Here is a 21,558-nt window from a genome sequence, read left to right as displayed (position 1 = left end):
TAAAAGTGAAAATAAAAACTAATTTTTCAGTATAAGCTTTTCTTTGAGTTTAAAACAATTTAATAATAATATTTCTCAAAAATTATTATTTTATTCTATGCAATTTTTTTTTCTTGTATATAAACAAAGTAAAATAGCATTTCAATTTCTTAAATTTGCTAATTATATAAAAATCTTATAAATGTTTCTCAGTTAATAAAGTAAAATTTTGACTTTTTTATCTTGAACTATGAAAATATATGAAAACTATTACTGTTATAATAAATCGAAAGTATGACGATAGAAAGTTTACTTTTTGTTAATGTGTTGAGAAGCAGTGAGATAATTTTTCAATAAAAATTCGTGTTAAAGGCGCTCTACTGTGATACATTCACGCCCAATCATAAAAGGATATGTTGATTTTTTGTGAGATACCGCAAAATCCTGTGCGTGAAAAATAATTACCGCCAGTGAGAACTGAACTATACAGCCATACATGTAAAGGGGCCGTGAATAGAAATATCGGTCGAAGACCGATACCCCCATCCAATAAATACATATTAGCCCTGTTCATTTCCGGTCGGTTGCATTTTTCGGTCGGATTTTGTTGTACAAAAATTATCCAATAAAATTTTTTTATTTTCGATCGCAAATTGAACTGCTTTAGAGTTCGAACTCCTTATATTGATATATATTTTTTTCTTAAATGTCACGTAAACAGAAATTATCTAATTTTGGTTGGTTATTTTTGGCGTTCGACCAAAAAACCCAAAAAAAAATTGGGCTAAAAGTTCAGAAAATGGTTGCGTTGTACAAACTGATCAGCCCGATCAAAATTAACTTAAATCTGACCGAAAAATGCGACCGACCGGAATTGAACAGGGCTATTATCGTTCTGACGTTTTTGATCATGCATTAATTAATAACATCATAAATAAGCTTTCTATAAATTTCATTTTTATTTGCTTTATTTTAAATTTTTCCTACAAAATATTCATTTACGCCATTTTTTTTTATCAATCATGTGTTATTGCTATGGCTAATAAAAGTATCGGTCTATGAAAATCTGCATGATCCTAGCTTTTTTTAGTTCATATTGAGAGTTAAAAAAGTTTATGTATTAGTTTTAAAAAAAAATTATATGTAAAAGTTTAAAAAAAGTTTATTATATAAAAGTTTAAAAAGTTTATATAAATGTATAAATAAGTTTATTTTAAGTGATTGTTTTATTTTTTTTATTCTACTTACTTAAATTATCGTATGATCATATATGGATTATTGTATGTCTGAATAAAATAAATGGATAGGATGTTCAATATGAGCCTATGTGGCTAAATGATAATAATAATTATACATAGCGTATAATCTTGTTATTTATGCGTTCAGCGCTTATAGTAAAAATTATAACTAATATCAATTTGATTTTCTGTTTAACAAAATGATCCCTCCCCTCAGAAATTTTAAATTTAGATAGACAACAAAAAAAGCAAAGTTTTATTAATTTTTTTTAAATCCCTTCCTCTCCCTCAAAAATTTTGGTTTCTTATACATATTAAAAAAAATTTTTATATTTTATTCCCCCCATGAAAATGATTTCTTTTTTATTACTTCCTCTTATTTTCAAAATTTTTAATAGTAAAAATAATTTAAAAAATTTTGTAAACTATTTTTGGCCCCCTGCCCCCCTCTTTTTTCAATAAAAACTCTTGTTAAACAGAAAATCCTATTGGCCTGGCCTAATGTTAAAAGTGTTTATCTATATTATCTATATTATGTTAAATTCTTTAAGTATTTTTTTTTTGTTTAGTATAAATACAGTACATTAAGCATTTACTGTTTATAAACAGTATTATAATATGAATTATACATTATACGTTAAATAAATTAAATATGAATAATTAATATACAAAAAAATAATTTATGAATCTTTTTATTATAAAAAGTTATTTATTTAGTATTTGTTGGTGATGACCGTCAGTGAAACAAAATGATCCTATCTGTTAAATAACTGTCAGTGAGCTGATTGTTAGTGAAACAATTTTCAGTAAAATAAATACGCCCTATTCTAAACACAAAGCCACAGATTTCAGAGTGATTTTTAGGGGATAAAAATTTGAGAAATTCCTAAGAATTATGAAATTTTCTTAGAAAAAATATAAATATGGTTTAAACGAAAATCGAGATTCAATTTTCGATTGAATCGATTCAAATCCCTAGTAAAAGTTGTAAACATAGAGCAAACCATCGACTTCGCTTAAATTTATTGTACAATTATATATATATATATATTTATCGATATATGGTTTTTACACAAAAAATATGAGATTTGGCGCATTTTAGTGTCTCTGACTATTGTTTATTGTAAGCAGAATATTCTTATTTAAAAGGAATGTTTGTATCACATTTGTAATATTAATGGATGTAAATCACAAATAAACCAATTTTGGAACTTCATTGAACATCTGATTCCGTTGTAAGTGTTTCTAAGAATTCGTTTGTTTTGACTTCCATAATCTTGATTTTAGTAATTTTTTAAATTTTAATATATTTAAATAAATTAAATAAATTTCTAAATGGTAAATTAAAACAATATTTTGCCTGAAATTATCCTTTATAAATTGCTTAATATTGTTTAGTTTTTATAATATTAAAAAGTTAAATTATTTTCGGTTCACGATGCTTTGCAAGATTGTCGGTTGAACAAACATAATAAATGTTGAATGTAATACTGTTTAACCTGTACATCCTCCTAAATTAGAATTTTTGGCGTTTGATGAAAATAAATCAAACAAAAAAAGCATATCAGATATAGTAATTAAAGAATTAAATTACTTAATTTGATTATACTATTAAAGCAAGCATCATACAGTTACGCGATATATTTTTGTTATATATAATTAAGGAGTGGTTTTTGTTTTTACTCAGATTCAATTCCATACTTTTATTTTCAAGTTATTTTAACAAAAAAAAACGTCCTTTAATGCCGCCGTTATTAGAGAAGATTTAATTGATGAAATACATAATAGAACAAATGCATTTTTGGATTATGATATTTGCGATAACGTATACAAACAATACGAATTTATAAAACAAATAATTCTTACTGATGAATTATTTACGACAGATGAAAAAGCCGAGGCAATAAATTCACTTACTAAATATTATGATAAAAAAAAAGTACTTTTAAGTGAAGGAACAAGGAGAATTTGTGAAAATTGTAACCAAGAATGTTTTGCTACATTATATTGTGAACATTGTGTTAAAAATTATTTAAAAGCAAACTTTTCAAATTGGACATCTGGAAATGGTGATATTGATAATTTAATACAGAAATGTCAATTAGAAACACTCTCACCAGATAAAATTATTGAATGGATCCCATATTATAATTTACAAAATATTAAATATTTAACTAAAGGTGGGTTTTCAGAAATTTATACAGCAGATTGGATTGATGGATATTTTTATGAATGGGACTCTGTAAAGCAACAATTAAAAAGAATTGGAACTCATAAAGTAATACTTAAAAAGTTAGAAAATCTTGAGAGTGCAAATCAAAGTTGGTTTAACGAGGTACGTGATTTGTAAGTATTTTGTTTTTTTAAAAATGAATTTAATAATTACGTAATATTGACCTTTTTAGGCCAAATACCATCTAATCCTAAGTAATAAGTATGACTTTATAGTACGTTGTTTTGGCTTAACTCAAGATCCATTAAATGGAGATTACATACTTATAATGAGACAATTAGATATAAATTTAAGAGAATATTTACGAAAAAATCATGATAAACTTATATGGAAAGAAAGAATAAAAATTACTGTTAATATCATAAAAGCACTTGTCAGCATTCATAAAGAAAATTTAATTCATAGAGACTTACATTCAGGAAATATATTATATGATTGCTATGATACCAATTCTTGGTTTATTAGTGATTTTGGGTTTTGTGGCCCCGCTGGTAAATCAACAGAAAGTATATATGGTAATCTTCTTTATATAGCACCAGAAGTCATTAATGGAAACGAAACTACTTTTAAATCTGATATTTATAGTATTGCAATGCTCATGTGGGAAATTTCAGCTGGACAACCACCATTTTTTAATTATGAAAGAGACAATAACCTTGCCACGAATATAATAAGCGGAATGAGACCAGAAATAATAACGGGAACTCCTACACAATATAAAGAATTAATAATTCAATGTTGGGATAATGATCCATTAAAAAGACCAGATATTGATACACTTAAGGAAAAAATCAATATATTATATCAAAATATGCCAAATGCAAGTGATAATTTAGGAATTTTTAGTAGTAACTTTTTAAATAAAGCTCAAACAGAAGAAAAATGTACAGAAGAAAAATGTACAGAAGGTACGAAAGTCATTTATTTAAATCTTTCGTTGTTTATTTTAAAACGTATCATTAACATTGCATGTATGCATAAATTGTTTTATGTTTGGTTATAATAATAATAGAACAAGACGAAGGTATATTTCACTTATTTAAGTTATTATATCATATACAGATATATACAAAATATATAGTACTTATTATCATTATTATTTTTCTTTTATTTAAAAGAATTTCATAGTAAATTATACGACGACTTCAATATTCCTGATAATAGTAAGTATATATCTTATAAATACAATACAAATAACAATAATATTAATTATTATTATTTTTTTTTTAGTCGATGACTTTGATAATACAAATGATGATAATAATAATAAAGCAAATAACATTATTAAAGGTACGGTAAATATTTAACTTTTGCAATAAAATAAATAAGCTAATTTATTTCAATAAATTTAGATATAAGCAATGAAAAATCTTTCTTATCAAATGAGTGTAAGTTGACCTATATTTCGAATTTCAGTCTTGTTGAATTGATGATTAACTAGCTAAATAAATTAACTAAATAATAATAACTTTTTAAATTTTTTTATAGATATTCAAAGAGAAATTCAAGAAGCGATTCAAGGAATAATCCAACATCGAGAGGAAAAATATTATATAGTCCAAAAACAAATAATGAAGTATCATCAATATTTTATTATTGGTATGTATATAATTTTAAAAATTTAACTATAATAAATTATATAAGTTTTTTGATATTCTTTTTATTATAGAAAAATATGATGTACAGAACAATCCAAATCTTCATGGTAAATATTTAAATAGTTTAAACTTTTAATAGATTTTGTATTAATAACTCATTTAAATTTTAGATATTCGTAAGTATCTTTGGAGGAATTTAATTGCATGATATATAATAATAATATATCCGGAAGATGCGTTGATGCGTTACTGTGATATAAGTTTTATAAAGCTATTAATAATTATTGAATAATTATTTTCTTTTTTAGTCAATAATTTTTAATAGATGTCATATTTTTCATGAATATATATTATGTTCGCTAATCTTCTTTCTTAATATTTTATAGAAAAAAGAGAAAAAAGAAACCCGATAATGAACAGTAGATTTTCTGATTCTAGATCACGTGATATTAGCCTGATAAAAAGTATGTTTATCTTACATAAACTCTCGTTTTAAAATATTAACATATCAACTTAATGATTCTATTTAATAATATGGTTTTTAAAGCATGTTATGAAAGTTATGATAGTAATGCTTATAATTTTAGTATTCCTGATGATGGTAAGTATTTATTGAAATTAATTTTTATTATTATATAACGATCTTTGCAGAAACTATAAAATTTTTTCCGATGTCAATATGATATTGATAAGATATCATTAAAACACCAATATTATAATCGTTTATATTCCTACACGAGACAGTTACCATTAAGTAACGGTAAAAATAATGGTGCATCACAGTTATCGTTACAATGTTATTATTACATTATTATACGAATCCTGAAGATATCACATTAGGATTTAATACAGTATATTTACAATGTCACATAAATATCAAAATGATATATTAACAATTTTTTACTGAAAATTTATAATCTATTAAATATTTATATTATATTACAAATTATACCATTATACTTAATTCTACTCAAATGTTTAGTGTAAAACTATTCTATCCACCTAGAAATTGTTCTAATCGTCATACCTAAAAAATAATTGATAATACAATTGGATAAAAATTTACACATCCGAATCTATCTATAAATTATTATAAAAATAACATCTTTTTTGTTAAAGTTTTCAAATTTTTAACATCGAAACTTAATTCTCCTCATCAAGTTTCCATGCATTCAATATCTGAATAACCAAACCATCTACAAAGAAAAGACAACTATGAAAATTAGTTATAAAATAAAAAAAAAGAAAATAAAAATAAATCTTACCAGAATTCCACGCGTTTCATTTAAAAAAAAAGAAACAGACAGTTCGTTATAAAACCCAAAAAAGGGATTGATAACTTACTCATCCAAAGAAAGATCTGACATCTAAAAAATAAAAAAATTGAAACAGTTTATTAAAAGTTTCATTAAAAAAGCAAATTTTAAAAATTTTGCCATTCCTACCAAATTTCCCACATGTTTTGAGAGTCAATCGCCTAAAAAAAGAAAAAGAAGTAACTGTTCTTTGAAAGATAGATAAAAAATAAAATAAAACAAAATCCTGCGTCCAAAGAACTGAAGAGCTGTCTTAATTAATTAATATTTCTCTTAAAATTTGTTGAAAAAGAAATCCAATATATACCCACACTACCATCATTTTTGAGATATTATGACTTACAATTAATTCATATTACGGAAGAGCACCAAAATATCCAAATAATATAAATTAAAAGTACGTACACACATGAAAGGAAAGGGTGGAAGATGGATGAATAAAAGAACAAAAGAAAGAGAAAGGACGAGAAGTAAAAGGGAAGTAAAAGGACAGGTGAAAAAAAGTGAAAAAAAGATCAGTTATACTAGCAAATTGAACTGCGGTGGTTATTAATATCTATTATCACATGATATCATGATGGCGAACTTGGTATCACCATCGGAGCTGAAGTTCCTACAAAAAGATAAAAAAAAGTTAATACAAAAATGCTGAAACCGTTTTTTAAATAAATGTTTTGAATTTTGTTTTCAGAGAACTTGGAACTGAAGTTCTTACATTTTTTTTAATAAAAGTTTCAATTTTATTTCGATACTTACTTGATATAACTGCATTCCTACGAAAATAAAAATATAACAATAATATAAGTGTTTTTTTTTAAATTAAAGTTTCGAGTCCACGTTAGAACTGATTTCCTAAAAAAAAAAGTAAATAAAAGTTAACCTGCCAAATAAAAAAAAATTATAAAAAATTTTTCATTGAAATACCTTCTGAAGTCCAAAAAAAAAAAAAATTAAATAAAAATTCATCATCCAGTAGTCAACCGAATCTGCAAAAAGAAATTAGAGGAACATAACAAAATGTTTTTTTTTTAAAAAAAAAAATAAATAAAAAAGTAAAGTTTCATGATGAAACTTTTTCTTTTCCAAACCATTCAAACTTACAAAAAAAAGTTTGAAATTTCTATGATCTTTATGAAATTAATACATATCTGATATCTCAGTAATTGTTTGTCTAAACACTAAAATGAGCTGGGACCTAGTATATATAATAAAAAAAATCAATTATTTTCAACCAAAATCTCACGTGTCCAGTGTCCAATCATCATCCATTGATTTATCGAAAGATATTTGGTCTTGATCTTTGAACGATGTCTTTATCTAATTAACAAGTTAGTTTGGCCCAAATCAACTCTACGATACTCAACAATATTCCTAAGCTTAGAAAGGTACCTCATAGTCAATATCCTAAAAAAAAAAAGTAACAAAATATTCCATAAAAAAATCATTTAAAAAACTCTTTCCATTAAAATCTCATCTCACACCGAAAAGTTTCCTAGAAAAAGGAAAATCAAACTTTTGTAGAGTTCGTTGAAAAAAATCTTTGTTTTATTTACCGAAATTTATATTCAAAGTGATTCTTCAGTTGTCTAAAAATGAAATATTTCATTAAAAGAATTAAATTCGAAAAAATATAGTTCCAATTTCCTATTTCATGCATCCAAGCCCATCTAAAAAAAATGAAAAAAAAGATAAATTCAAAATATTTCATGTTTCGTTAGAATAAATAAATTAAAATAGAGAAAAAAAAACCTACTGAGAATGAATCTTGCACACCAAAAGAGACCCGAGGAAAATCTAAAAAAGAAAAAAAAAAGAATTGTTAGTAATATTTCGTTAAAATAAATTTTTAAAAAAAATTTTTTTTTGAAAACTTACATCCAGGAGCCGCCTAAAGGAAAAAAAATCAAAATTTTATAATATTTCATTATAGAATTTAATTTTTTTTGTGGGTACTTTTCAACTCTTTTTTTAAACAAAATATGAAAGAAGGAAAGGGAGGGAAATAGGAATAACAGAAAGGAAAAAGTGAGTTAAAAAAAAATATTTTTTTGAACATGTGAAGGAGGGTTAAAAAAAGTTAATGAAAGTTTATTTTTAAAAAGAAAAAAGCGATTGAAAAGGGAGTTAAAAGAGTTAAAAAAGTTTATTATTATTAAAAAGAAAAAAGAGAGTGAGAGGGGAGTTAAAAAAGTTAAAAAAAGTTTATTTTAAAGAAAGAAAAAAAGCGAGTGAAAATGAGTTTATATTAAAGATCAAACTGGATATCACATGATATATAAATAGAGGCTTCTCCGAAATTTATTTTAATGTTAATTATATTAATTATATTAAGGTACATATTTAAGGAACATTAGTTATTAATTAATACATAAATAACGAGAATATTAATATTTACAATTAAGTTTTTTAAGATATTTTTTTGATATTTTTAAAATACTGTGGCAATACCTATAATACGCTTTTTCTATATATATTTTCAATGAATTAACAATATTATAAAAAGATGCAGTCAAAATGTCATGTGAAATCTCGTTGTGATACTGGATTAACATCAGAACAATTCGTTAAAAAAAAAGGATTGTCACGTTACCCTAAATTTATCTTACGTATGTTTTAGTAATAACGTAACGATACCTTTCAAAAATTCAAGGTTTCTGCAAAGATATTAATTCATGGATTATTTCTTTTAGTTAAAGATTTCAATAATTCAATTAATGAAAATAATAAAATACTAGAATCAAGTAATATGTCCAAAGATGAAATATATAATAATTCAAATTCTTATTCGGACGAATCTTATAATGGTAAAAATTTGATATTTAAATTTTAGTTAGCAAGATAATATTTGATTATAAGTATTTATATATTTATACTAATTGTTTTTCTTTTTTTTTTAGTAAATGATAATAATTCAGGTAAAATAATAATAATACTAAATTAAATAATATTGAATCGGGTATATCCAAATTCTTTAATAATTATTTTTAATTTCATCTATTTAATAAAGAAATAAAAGGTTCCATATTTTGGAGTGATGCGCTTGAAGCTCGCCTCTATGAGCTGTATATGAAGGATGATGTTATAGATATATTTTGGGGTCGACCTATTGAAGATCATCTTGTAGGTAGTACTAATTGGAATATTTATGTAATTACGCGTGGTTTATACTGTCCATATGCCAGGACAGAAATAATCGCAGACGACCAAGTTATTCATTTTATCGCAGAGGAGACTGGATTTGCTACTTCTAGTGATCCATTACCAAGTTCAATAAAGATTCCACAGAATCTAAAGAAATTTTTTGATGAAGCTTTAGATAATGAATTAGGACTGTTGTTTCGTGAAGCACATTATAATTTAGTTGGTATAAGTACTGGATATAAACAAATCGGTGGGAAGTTTACTGAAGATCCAGCAATTATATTTTATGTTCGTCAGAAAGGTATTTTACGTCGTGGATGTGGTGGTATATTTCCAAAAAAAATTTGTGGATTTTTAACAGATGTTATTGAAGCATGTGCTGCAATGCCTTGTAGTAGTTTTGAGGCGGTCTATTGTCAATGTTATCAGGAAAATGTTATGTTAGGTTCAAGTATAGGCATAGGGTCAAATGAAACTCGAAATACAACTGGAACTCTTAGTGCTATTGCTTATGAAAATAACTCTCCAAATCGGATTGGTATTATTTCATGTGAACATGTACTCAAATTTAATGAATCAAATCCTAGAAAAACGATTACTATTTATCAGCCTTCATATAATGATCTGTTTGAACCAAGAAGAAGATTACGAGAATTACAAGAATTATCAAAGTTAGGAGGAAATGAACATATGGATAATATCAATAAAATGCAAGAAAACTTAAATCTTGCAGAAAGTCAAAACTCGAAACTTGCTACTTATGTAAAGGGAATACGAAAAAATTTTCATTCTAAAATAGATAATAAGAAATATGGTATTGATGCTGGATTTTGTGTCTTTGATAATAAAAATCGTAAACTATATTCAAAAAACTTTTCAGTTCCTTCAAGTTACTTTGAAAATGCTGGACTTTCTACTTGTTTAAAAGGTACTTATACTAGTTGTGAATTGAATGAATTGAAGAATTTTAATTATAATAAAAAGAGAGTTTTTAAAGTAGGAAGAACTACAGGACTTACTCTTGGACAATTACTTCCTACTGATCAAGCTATTGCTTGTAATTTAACAATTGAAAGTATAAAAAGTTCAAAAAAGTTAGAAATGGAAAAACATATTCCTTGTTATAACAACGCAGATCAAAAAATTTTTATTGGATATATGAAATCACAATTAGATTCAGAAGTTCGTCAAAAACGTAAAAAATGTTATCCTATTGAATGGTTTGATCGTCAATTGGCATTTAAATTTGAATCTGGAGATTTTGATTGTGGCGATTCAGGAGCAAGCATTATAGATGAAACAGGAAAGGCTATTGGTATTCTTCATGCAAGATGGATAACACCATATCAGACATATGGTATTGCTTCTCCTTATTTCGCAATTCTTGAAGCACTTGACGTAAGCATTCACTTATCTCCCGATCCTGTTACACCAACAGTTACTTCTTCATCATCAAGTAAGTTTAATCATACTAGCTCAAATTTATTTAATTAAATATTGTTTTAATTTATACTATTTACTTTTTAGATATTAAAATCAATTATAAAAAAGAGATTGTAAAAATGCAGGATGTTAAACAACCACAAAAAAATCAGTCTAAAGTATATCTCGATCAATATTGTTCTTATTATTATTACAATATTACCCCATCAAATTCAACAAATTATATTTCTAAAATGAGTAGATTGACTTTTTCAATGATACTTCCTAAATTAATTAGTACATTAATATTTTAATAAAATAATAATAATCTATTTATTAAATTACATTAATTATTTTATTACTTTTTCATTTATTTATTAACGTAATAAGATGGTTTTCGGAAATGTGGAAATAAAAGCAGTTATCAATGTTTATCTCTATAATCCTTAAAATGTAAATATATATTTATAAAATACAATTATGAAACATATTCATTTCATCTAAAATATTCCCGATTTGAAAACAGCTATTCTACATACAGCTCACGTAAATATTTTGAAGTGAAAAGACAAAATATTGTAAATTTATCATGCCCGCTACTTCCGAATGTATCCCAAATCTAATTTTACTGTTAAAAAAACAATGATCATCTTTCAATTAATACATGATTGTACACAGGCGGTCTCGATAAACCGGACTTATCCGTTCTGTTAGAAACCCAACATATCGAAAATAGGTACTATCTGCTATATAATCTGTTCTATCCAGACCCAGTGCCTGATATTAATCGATGTTCGTTTACTGTATGCTTAATTGGAATATCGAATACTGTATGTATAAAATTTTTTGGGCATAGTCGGAGTACTATATATTAGGGATTGGAATCGATTCTACCAAAATCGAATTAATCGAAAATCGAATCGTATCTAATCGAATCTAAAAATCAATAAATCAATTTTTTTTATATTATGGCGCAATAAAAATAGTCATGTCATTTCTATAACTACGTTACGGTAAAAAAATAATATCGGAATTATCAAAATTGCCGAAAAATGATCATTTATGATCAACTACAGTTGAAGAAACAGAAAGACAAAAATTAGAGAATTGCCAGCTCTTGAGGAGTATGATACAAAGCCCAATATCCTATATTGCATAAAATGGCAATGAAATATCTTTCCATTCCGGCTACCTCAGTACCATCAGTTACTCCTCAAAGAAATCGCCTAGATTAAAGCATCATTAATAAAAAAAATAACTGATTGGTTTGGAAACGAATTTTAAAACCTTGATTTTTTTTTGATAAGTTTGTAATAAACCAATTCAATATATCTATATAAATAAAACCTTATTATAAAATAAATAATCATCGAAATTGCTGCGCCACAAATACATTTAAAAAATATCTATATAATAAAAAAAAAGTGGAGACATAGTCGGAGTACTATATATGTAATTATGTAACGCTTTGTAGAAACAAAAATTATATGGGTTATGATATTTGAGATCAATATAAATGAAGTAAACGTAGTTGCTGAATAAATATTTAACTTTAAATATAAAAATAAAATTTACGGCATGTAATACTTAAAATAGTATAATATATTCAATAATCATAACATGTAGCTTTATCAATTTACGAACGAATATTAATAAAAAGCCATTAATACTGTATGGATTATAAATTTTTTTCGAGTTAAATTAACATTATAAAAATAAACCCTACATGTTGTAAGTTATAAATGAATTGACTAAACAAACAAGTAAAGTTCGTACGCAAGTAATATTACAGTTAAAGTTTAATAAAGTTATTATGCCGTTAGATTCCAAAAACAAATTTCTTAATTATAGCCCAATAAAATCGGTAGAACGGGATCTTTATAATTTCTTTCACATGATATGCTGACTGAATCGAATTATGATCATAATTTCTTATTTACAGAATTTAATTTTACGTAAATCCTTTAAAAATACTGCGACGATAACGACAAAAAAATTTTCTGCCGATCTTAATATATATCGGAGCGCTATACTTTCTTTCTTGCACATGATACTACTTATGAAAAAAGAATTCTGGAATTTATCTTAAATTTGTCCTCATTGTCCAGATAATGTCTGGAATCTTTTACATTTTCGGTACGTTATCCGGACGTTCGGAATCTTTCATATTACGGCACATTTTCAAGGACGTTTTCTAGACATCCGAACATTTTCGCTGCAATTTTCGGACGTCTCTTTTGTAGGATGCCAGCAAGATAAAACAAAATAAGGTGTTCTCACGTAAGATCTCGCAAAGTATATGTATTATAACAAAAAATTTGTAACACCTTTACATATCGTATCCTGAACTCACCAAGGTATTTAATTTCCGTTCACAGTTGTAATTGTATGTTATTGTATGGGCGTGCTTAATAATGGTATGATTGGCACGAAAGTGCCGCATCAGATAATTATTAAGAATAACGCCCGTACAATAAATAATAACGAATATTGTATAGTAATTTAAATATTGACAATTATATTAACAACGATGTGTGATAATAAGTATGGTTGTACATAGTGCTTCGACCCGGATTGATCCGTTGATTAGCATCACAACATTTTTCTATTATTTTTGTCAAACTATAATTTTTGTCAGATTTAAAAAATTATTTTTCTACAAATATTATTAATTTTTGGCAAAACTTATAGCTCCAACTCAAATAAACCGATGCCAACCCGTAGTAAACCGCGGATTGATCCGTTAAAAACCCATCCAGGTCGAAGCACTAGTTGTACAGTCAACTCTCGATATAACGAACCCTCTGGTTTTCATTTCAAATTCGTTATAAGATTATGGCGAAGAATTCAAAGAATTTAATTGGCTGGTTCGCTATAACGAGATTGGTTAAATGTCACGTGTTGGGAAATTTCGTTATAACGTCAGTTATATCGAGAGTTGACTGTACAGTACATATTTTTTTCCTAAAAAAACAACATAGTAATGTTTTGTTATTTTATATATATTTCTAGATTCTTCAGCTATAAGCGACTTGGATCATAGAGAGAAAGACAAAAAACTGATTCTTTAAATCCAGTTTTTACTATAATTTGGAACGGTTTTGAGTTGAAAACAATGACTTCACAGAACATTTCCTTAACTAATATGCAAAATTTGATGGAAAAAACAAGAACTTTTGAATGATATCATGAAGCTTATGTACTAACAAAGAAATCTATATTTAAGGTATATAATAATATTTCGGTCAAGCTTATAAAAGAAATGAGAGTTTAGCACACCAATATCATAAGCTCGTCAAATCAGTTATTACCCAGTATCATTAATTTTGGCCTGTGTGAAATTGATATTAAATATGTGACAAATAGGATTTAATTGAATATAACCCAACAGCACCCAGAAAATTCTTCGATCACGTGATCTGTTTTTTTATTTATCACATCGTCACGCCCCTGTCCGAGTTTCACTGTTTATATTTATCTGAGGGACGATTTTTTCAAGTAGATGAAATTCTATTTGTCACGTTTTATTCATCACAACCTAAATTCTTCGATCACGTGTAAGTGCATAACGCCGGCCGAGTTCGAAGAATTTTCTGGGTGCCGTTGGGGTAGTTTTGAATTGATAGTAAACACATGACTATATGGGTAACCTAAACTCTAACCTAACTACTAACCTAACTTCTAACCTAACTCTTAAAACTAAACCTAATGAATTCTGAGATCACGTGAGGTGGAAAATTGGAAGGTTCATTGTTGATCGTTCAATCATTCGACATGCGGTGTCACATATTACGATTAATTATTGTAACGTGCCGTTCTTAGAAGGTTTAATTACTAATTCAACGAATTATTATTTAATAACTGAGACATTAGATATTAGACCAACTTTTTATAGAATTCAAGTTTGTAGCACAGTATACGTATTTATTATAAATTTAAATAATAAAGTCTATCATTTATTTCATAAAAAAAAATTTGACTTAATTACTAATTCATTCTATATTCAGGTTGGATCAAAACTATAATATAATATTTATTAATACCTCAAGAAAAATGGATGATAATAATGAAGAGCAAAAATCATTTTCTCCAATTCAGTCTTCATCTTGTAAGATTTTTATAATTTTTTATGCTAAAAACTCGTTTTTAATTTTTTTCTTTTTTTTAAAAATAAATTTTTATTACAACAAAATCTTAATTACTAATTCTTTTTCTTTTTAGATAATTATTCAGGTAATAATATATGTTAAACCCAATAAATTTCATTACAATAATAATAAATTTGTAATAATTAATTTCAGAATCTAGTAAAAAATCTAGTCTCCCAATATTCAGTACTCATACTCCAGGTAATAATATTCCAAAATAAATAAACCTCTTTTTAAGTGACATTTGTTCAATCAATGCAAAATTTCATATTTTTATTTATTAGTTATTTTAACAAAAATATGTCCGTTAAATACATCAGTAAGGCTAACATAAAAATTTGAAAATTTCAGGAATATTTGGCTCTGCGAGAGGAATATTCGTTGATATAGCGCTTAGTAGAGCAAACACATTATTAGACGATAATATTTACGATAACATACATAAACAAAATGAATTTAGAAAACAAACAATTCTTGGTGATGAATCACTTACAACAGATGAAAAAACAGAGGCAATAAAATTACTTGCTAAATATTATGATAAAGAAAAAGTACTTTATAATGAAGGAACAAGAAGAATTTGTGAAAGTTGTAACCAAGAATGTTTAGCTGCATTATATTGTGAATATTGTGTTAAAAATTATTTAAAAGCAAACTTTTTAAATTGGACATCTGGAAATTATGATATTGATAATTTAATACAGAAATGTCAATCAGAAACACTCTCACCAGATAAAATTATTGAATGGATCCCATATCATAATTTAAAAAATATTAAATATTTAACTAAAGGTGGATTTTCTGAAATTTATATAGCAGATTGGATTGGTGGACATTTTTATGAATGGGACTCTGTAAAGCAACAATTAAAAAGAATCGGAACTCATAAAGTAATACTTAAAAAGTTAGAAAATATTGAGAGTGCAGATCAAAGTTGGTTTAATGAGGTATGTGATTTGTAAGTATTTTGTTTTTTTAAAAATGAATTTAACAATTACGTAATATTGACCTTTTTAGGTCAAATACCATCTAACCCTAAGTAATAAGTATGACTTTATAGTACGTTGTTTTGGCTTAACTCAAAATCCATCAAATGGAAATTACGTGCTTGTAATGAGACAATTAGATATGGATTTAAGAAAATATTTACAACAAAATCATAATAAACTTACATGGAAAGAAAGAATACAAATTACTGTTAATATCATAAAAGCACTTGTCAGCATTCATAAAGAAAATTTAATTCATAGAGATTTACATTCAGGAAATATATTATATGATTGCTATACCAATTCTTGGTTTATTGGTAATTTTGGTTTTTGTGGGCCCGCTGATAACAAATTAATAATTATATATGGAAATCTTCCCTATATGGCACCAGAAGTAATTAGTGGGAAAACCTATATTTCATTTGCATCTGATATTTATAGTATTGCAATGCTTATGTGGGAAATTTCATCTGGACAAGCTCCTATTATTAATTTTAAACATGATTATAATCTTGTAATGAATATAGTAAATGGAATGAGACCAAAAGTAATACCAGGAACTCCTATAGAATATAAAAATTTAATGAAACAGTGTTGGGATGCTGATCCATTAGAAAGACCTGATATTAATGCACTTTGGAAAAAAATAAATGATCTTAGTTTATTTTATCAAAGTAAACCAAATGAATTAATTCAAAATAGTAGTTTAGAAATAGATAACTTAGAAACAGTTACTACTAGTAAATTATTATTTACAAGTAAAGTTCATCAATTTGAAAATTTACCCGAACCGAAAAATGCAACAGAAGGTATTATTATTAATATTATTTTGAATATGATATTACATTTAAAAATATACTAACATTTTATTGTCCATTTAAATTAAATAAAATACAAAATAGAAGAACAAGAAGGTATATGCAATAATTTGTAGTTTAATGTGCAATTATTATAGTAAACTTTTATGAAATTATTAAATAATTATTTTAGTTAATAATTTTATATTTTATTAGATTTTTAAACAAATTCATAAATATATATTTTATGACTACTAATAATTTTTAGTTATTTTATAGAAACGAAAAAATTTTTTACAATTATAAAAACTAATTTAACTGATATTCACATTATAACAGAAAATGCAACAGAAGGTATAATTACATATTTGATATAATTTTGTCTTTTAAAAAAGGTACATTCATTTAACACTTTTTTATATTTACGTAAATTAAATAGAAGAACAAAAAGGTATACAATTTTTTAATTTAATTTAGATCAAGTATACTGATTATATTTTAATTAATTTTTTCTTTTTTATTTTAAAGCATTTTATAATTGTAATGTTTATGATTTCAGTATTCCTGATAACAGTAAGTATAATTGAAAATTTAATTATTACATAATATTAATTTGTTGATTATTTTTTCAGTTGATTTCACTAGTTCAAGTAATGAAAATAGTAATAACGTACTCGAATTAAGTAATGTCCTTAAAGATGAAATATATAATTGTTCAAATCCTTATTCAAAAAGACAAGGCAAATGTCATAATAGTAAGATTTTAATAGTATTAAATTTTCAGTTTATAAAATATTTAAATAAAATTCAATTACTATAAGTATTTATAAAGTATATTTATATATTATTTCCCTTTTTTTAGGTGATGATAATAATTCAGGTAAAATAATAATATTATTATTAAGTTACAATGATACAGTATATCCAAATTTTTTAATATCTTTTTTTATATAGAAGTAAACAATTCTATATTTTGGAGTGATGCACTTGAAGTTCGTCTATGTGAATTATATATGAAAAATGATGTTATAGATATATTTTGGGGTCGACCTGTCGAGGAACATCTTAAAGGTAGTACTAATTGGAATATTTATGTAATTACTCATGGTTTATACTGTTCATATGCCAATATAGAAAGAATTGCGGACGGTCAAGTTATTCATTTTATTGCAGAAGAGACAAAATTTGTTATTTCTAATGATCCATTACCAAGTTCAATACAGATTCCACAGGAACTAAGGGAAAATTTTGATGAAGCTTTGGATAATGAATTAGGATTGTTATTTCGTGAAGCACATTACAATTTAGTTGGTATAGGTACTGGATATAAACAAATCCGTGGTCAGTTTACTGAAGAACCAGCAATTATATTTTATGTTCGTCAGAAAGGTATTTTACGTCGTGGATGTAGTGGCTTACTTCCAAAAGAGATTCGTGGATTTCCAACAGACGTTATTGAAGCGTGTGTTGCAACGCCTTGTAATAGTTTTGAGGCAGTTTATTGTCGAAGTTACCAACAAGATGTTAAGCTAGGTTCAAGTATAGGCATCATGGGGTCAAATGAAACTCGAAATACAACTGGAACTCTTAGTGCTATTGCTTATGAAAATAACTCTCCAAATCAGATTGGTATTATTTCATGTGAACATGTACTCAAATTTAATGAATCAAATCCTGAAAAAAATATTACTATATACCAGCCTTCGTATAATGATCAATTTGAACCAAGAAGAAGACTAAGAGAATTACTTGAATTATCAAAAGAGTTAGGAGAAAATGAGTATATAAAAGATATTAGTATAATGCGAGTAAAATTAAATATTGCAGAAAGTCAAAATTCGAAACTTGCTACTTATGTAAAGGGAATGCGAAAAAATTTTCTTTCTAAAATAGATAACAAATACTATGGCGTTGATGCTGGATTTTGTGTCTTTGATAATAAAAGTCGTAAATTATGTTCAAAAAACTTTCCAATTCCTTCAAGTTACTTTAAAAAAGCTGGACTTTCTACTTGTTTAGAAAGTACTTATACTTATTGTGAATTGAAGAATTTTAATCATAAGAAAAATAGAGTTTTTAAAGTAGGAAGAACTACAGGACTTACTCTTGGAGAATTACTTCCTACTGAGCAAGCTATTGCTTGTACAATTGAAAGTATAAAAAATGCAAAAAGGTTAGAAATGGAAAAACATATCCCTTGTTACAACAATGAAGATCAAAAGATTTTTATTGGATATATGAAATCACAATTAGATTCAGAAATTCGTCAAAAACGTAAAAAATGTTATCCTATTGAATGGTTTGATCGTCAATTAGCATTTAAATTTGAATCCGGAGATTTTGACTGTGGCGATTCAGGAGCAAGCATTATAGATGAAACAGGAAAGGCTCTTGGTATTCTTCATGCAAAATGGATAACACCATGTCAGACATTTGGTATCGCTTCACCTTATTTCGCTATTCTTGAAGCACTTGACGTGAGCATTCAATTATCTTCCGATCCTGTTACACCAACAGTTATTTCATCATCATCAAGTAAGTTTAATTATATTAAATTTATATTTATTTAATTAAATATTGTTTTGATTAAATGTTTCTTTTTAGACATTCAAAATAATTATAAAAAAGTGCAGGATGTTAAACAAACCACCAACTCACAAAAAAACCAGTCAAAAATATATCTCGATCAATATTGCTCTTATTATTACAATATTACTCCATCAAATTTATCAAATTCAACAAATTATATTTCTAAAATAAGCAGATTGACTTTTTCATTGACATTTCCTAAACTAATTAGTACATTTATTAATTAGTACATTAATTACTTTTCATTTATTTTTTAACGTAATAAGTTGGTTTTTGAAAATGTGGAATAAAAACAAGCATCAATTTTATCGCTATATACTAAAATCCTTAAAGTATAAATAAATATATGTGCATTTCATCTAAAGTATTTGAAACCATTCGCGATTTTGAAAACAGTAATTCTACAGCTCACCGTTCATTTCGTATAATATTTTGAAATGAAAAGACAAAATATTGTTCGCTGCTTCCGAATATTTTTATGCATATTCCAAATTACTAATTCTAATTTTGCTGTTCAAAAATTATCAAATCTTTAATACACGATTGTACATAGGCGTTCGATAAACCGGACTTATCCGTTCCGTAGTGTTGCCTAGTCGAATTAATCGAAATCGATTCTGAATCGATTAATCGAGAATCGCATGAAAAATCGATCCTAGTCAATCGTTTCCATTGATGTTTGGCCTAAAATAATATAAAAAATTTTAGTGTTTAACGATTAAATAAAATTTTAATTCCGGCCGGCATTAAAGCTCGGCCGGAATTAACTTCGTGTAACCTAGAAAAAAGTTTCGACTTTTTTCTGGTTACAAGGTGGTACCTGAATACACGCGTTCATAAGTAAATACTATGTAGTCAAAATTTGTGTAATGTTACTGCATAAAGGTCTTTGCTTAAGCGAAACTATTTCTAATGGTTAAAAGTGGTCAATCCATGATGCATCCAAATTGGAACACCCCAAATGTCATGATTTTTATGGCACATAATATCGATTAGAATCGATTAATCGAAACGAAATCAAACTTTTAAATCGAATCTTGAGATCGCGATTAGTCAATTCTAGAATCGATTCTCAAAATTAGAATCGATAGTGTTGCCCAGGCTGAAAGAATTGCTGATCGAAAGTATTAATCACGTAAACTGATTCGACTAAGTGACGAGTTAGAGTGTTAGGCTCGAGCAACTTGATATTGGAGATATATACACAGGCAATATCGATCAATCAGATCTTCGATAAACCGGAACCTTCGATAAACGGCATTGGGTCCATATTGGCAACTTCTTTAAAAAATTTCGTTCCTTGTTTAATATCTTTTTGATAACCTTCCGTTAAATAATGGGCTTTCCAATATTTAGCATAATGATAATCTAATTTTGCGTGCGTTTGAAAACATTCCCATGCGGTTTACGTTCTCCTGATTAATGTAATTTTATCCCTTCTTCTATCAACAATATTGATTGAATCATTGGTAAAAAAGTAATCTTATAATCCGTGATAGGCTCATTATCTCCATCTTTGATAATAATGTTGTTTTACTATTCGGTTTTTTTGTCCAAATCAGTTCATACTGTTGTAATAACCTTTCTGGTTGGCGGTGTAAATTCTTTAAAAGATATTGTTGCGTTAAATTGTACAGTATAGTCGATTAAACAGTTCATGAGAAGTATTGGATCATTTTGCCACACTTTTAAATTTAAAATGTATTTCACCGTCATTATTGAGCAACCTTTTTTTTTACTGTAGAGGTACTGATATTCTCATGGACAAATGGGTTGTGTAACTTCGGTGATATCTTATGATCTAATGGTCGTAGGAAAATAAAATTTAGTTCATTGGATTCGTCTCATGAGATGAATCCAATGGTATAAAATTTAATAATTTTTGAATAAATATTGATTGAGATATCATCAAAAGGTGCTTATTTTTTTTGGTGCTTAATTTTGGGGGTGCTTAGTAACAGTCAAATAGGGTAAAAATTATAATTAATACTGCAGAAATTGACAAGTTAAGAAAGAAAGGCTTTATTTGTGTTAATAATAATTTTAACTCACCAGCTCGAATTATCTTTGTAAAATCCTTTTAAACAGAACAATAATATCTCCTACAA

General features: G+C 26.3%; 3 protein-coding genes across 3 annotated transcripts; all 3 read left to right on the top strand.

Moving 5' to 3' along the window:
* Positions 1 to 4,261: 4,261 nt before the first annotated feature.
* On the top strand, positions 4,262 to 5,256 carry OCT59_019825 (uncharacterized protein; the record flags this gene model as incomplete). The annotated part of the gene is made up of 8 exons (XM_025323499.2): positions 4,262 to 4,358; positions 4,463 to 4,474; positions 4,569 to 4,613; positions 4,681 to 4,740; positions 4,803 to 4,838; positions 4,939 to 5,049; positions 5,120 to 5,155; positions 5,219 to 5,256. The coding sequence occupies 8 exons, from the start codon at positions 4,262 to 4,264 to the stop codon at positions 5,254 to 5,256; spliced, it is 435 nt and encodes a 144-aa protein (XP_025178528.2).
* Positions 5,257 to 8,867: 3,611 nt separating this feature from the next.
* Positions 8,868 to 11,241, top strand: OCT59_019824 (uncharacterized protein; the record flags this gene model as incomplete). The annotated part of the gene is made up of 5 exons (XM_025310809.2): positions 8,868 to 8,970; positions 9,055 to 9,168; positions 9,262 to 9,279; positions 9,372 to 10,961; positions 11,033 to 11,241. 5 exons carry the CDS (start codon positions 8,868 to 8,870, stop codon positions 11,239 to 11,241), a joined length of 2,034 nt encoding a protein of 677 aa, XP_025178529.2.
* A 5,761-nt stretch (positions 11,242 to 17,002) lies between these two features.
* On the top strand, positions 17,003 to 19,677 carry OCT59_019823 (uncharacterized protein; the record flags this gene model as incomplete). The annotated part of the gene is made up of 8 exons (XM_025317278.2): positions 17,003 to 17,018; positions 17,141 to 17,215; positions 17,301 to 17,312; positions 17,390 to 17,434; positions 17,494 to 17,616; positions 17,724 to 17,741; positions 17,816 to 19,396; positions 19,466 to 19,677. The coding sequence occupies 8 exons, from the start codon at positions 17,003 to 17,005 to the stop codon at positions 19,675 to 19,677; spliced, it is 2,082 nt and encodes a 693-aa protein (XP_025178531.2).
* Between the last annotated feature and the right edge of the window lie 1,881 nt (positions 19,678 to 21,558).

This window comes from Rhizophagus irregularis, chromosome 29 (assembly GCF_026210795.1).
Source record: "Rhizophagus irregularis chromosome 29, complete sequence".
In the NCBI taxonomy this organism is placed as follows: Eukaryota; Fungi; Glomeromycota; class Glomeromycetes; order Glomerales; family Glomeraceae; genus Rhizophagus; species Rhizophagus irregularis.
The sequence above is the reverse complement of the archived record's forward strand: the minus strand, read 5'-3'. Positions and strand labels throughout refer to the sequence as shown.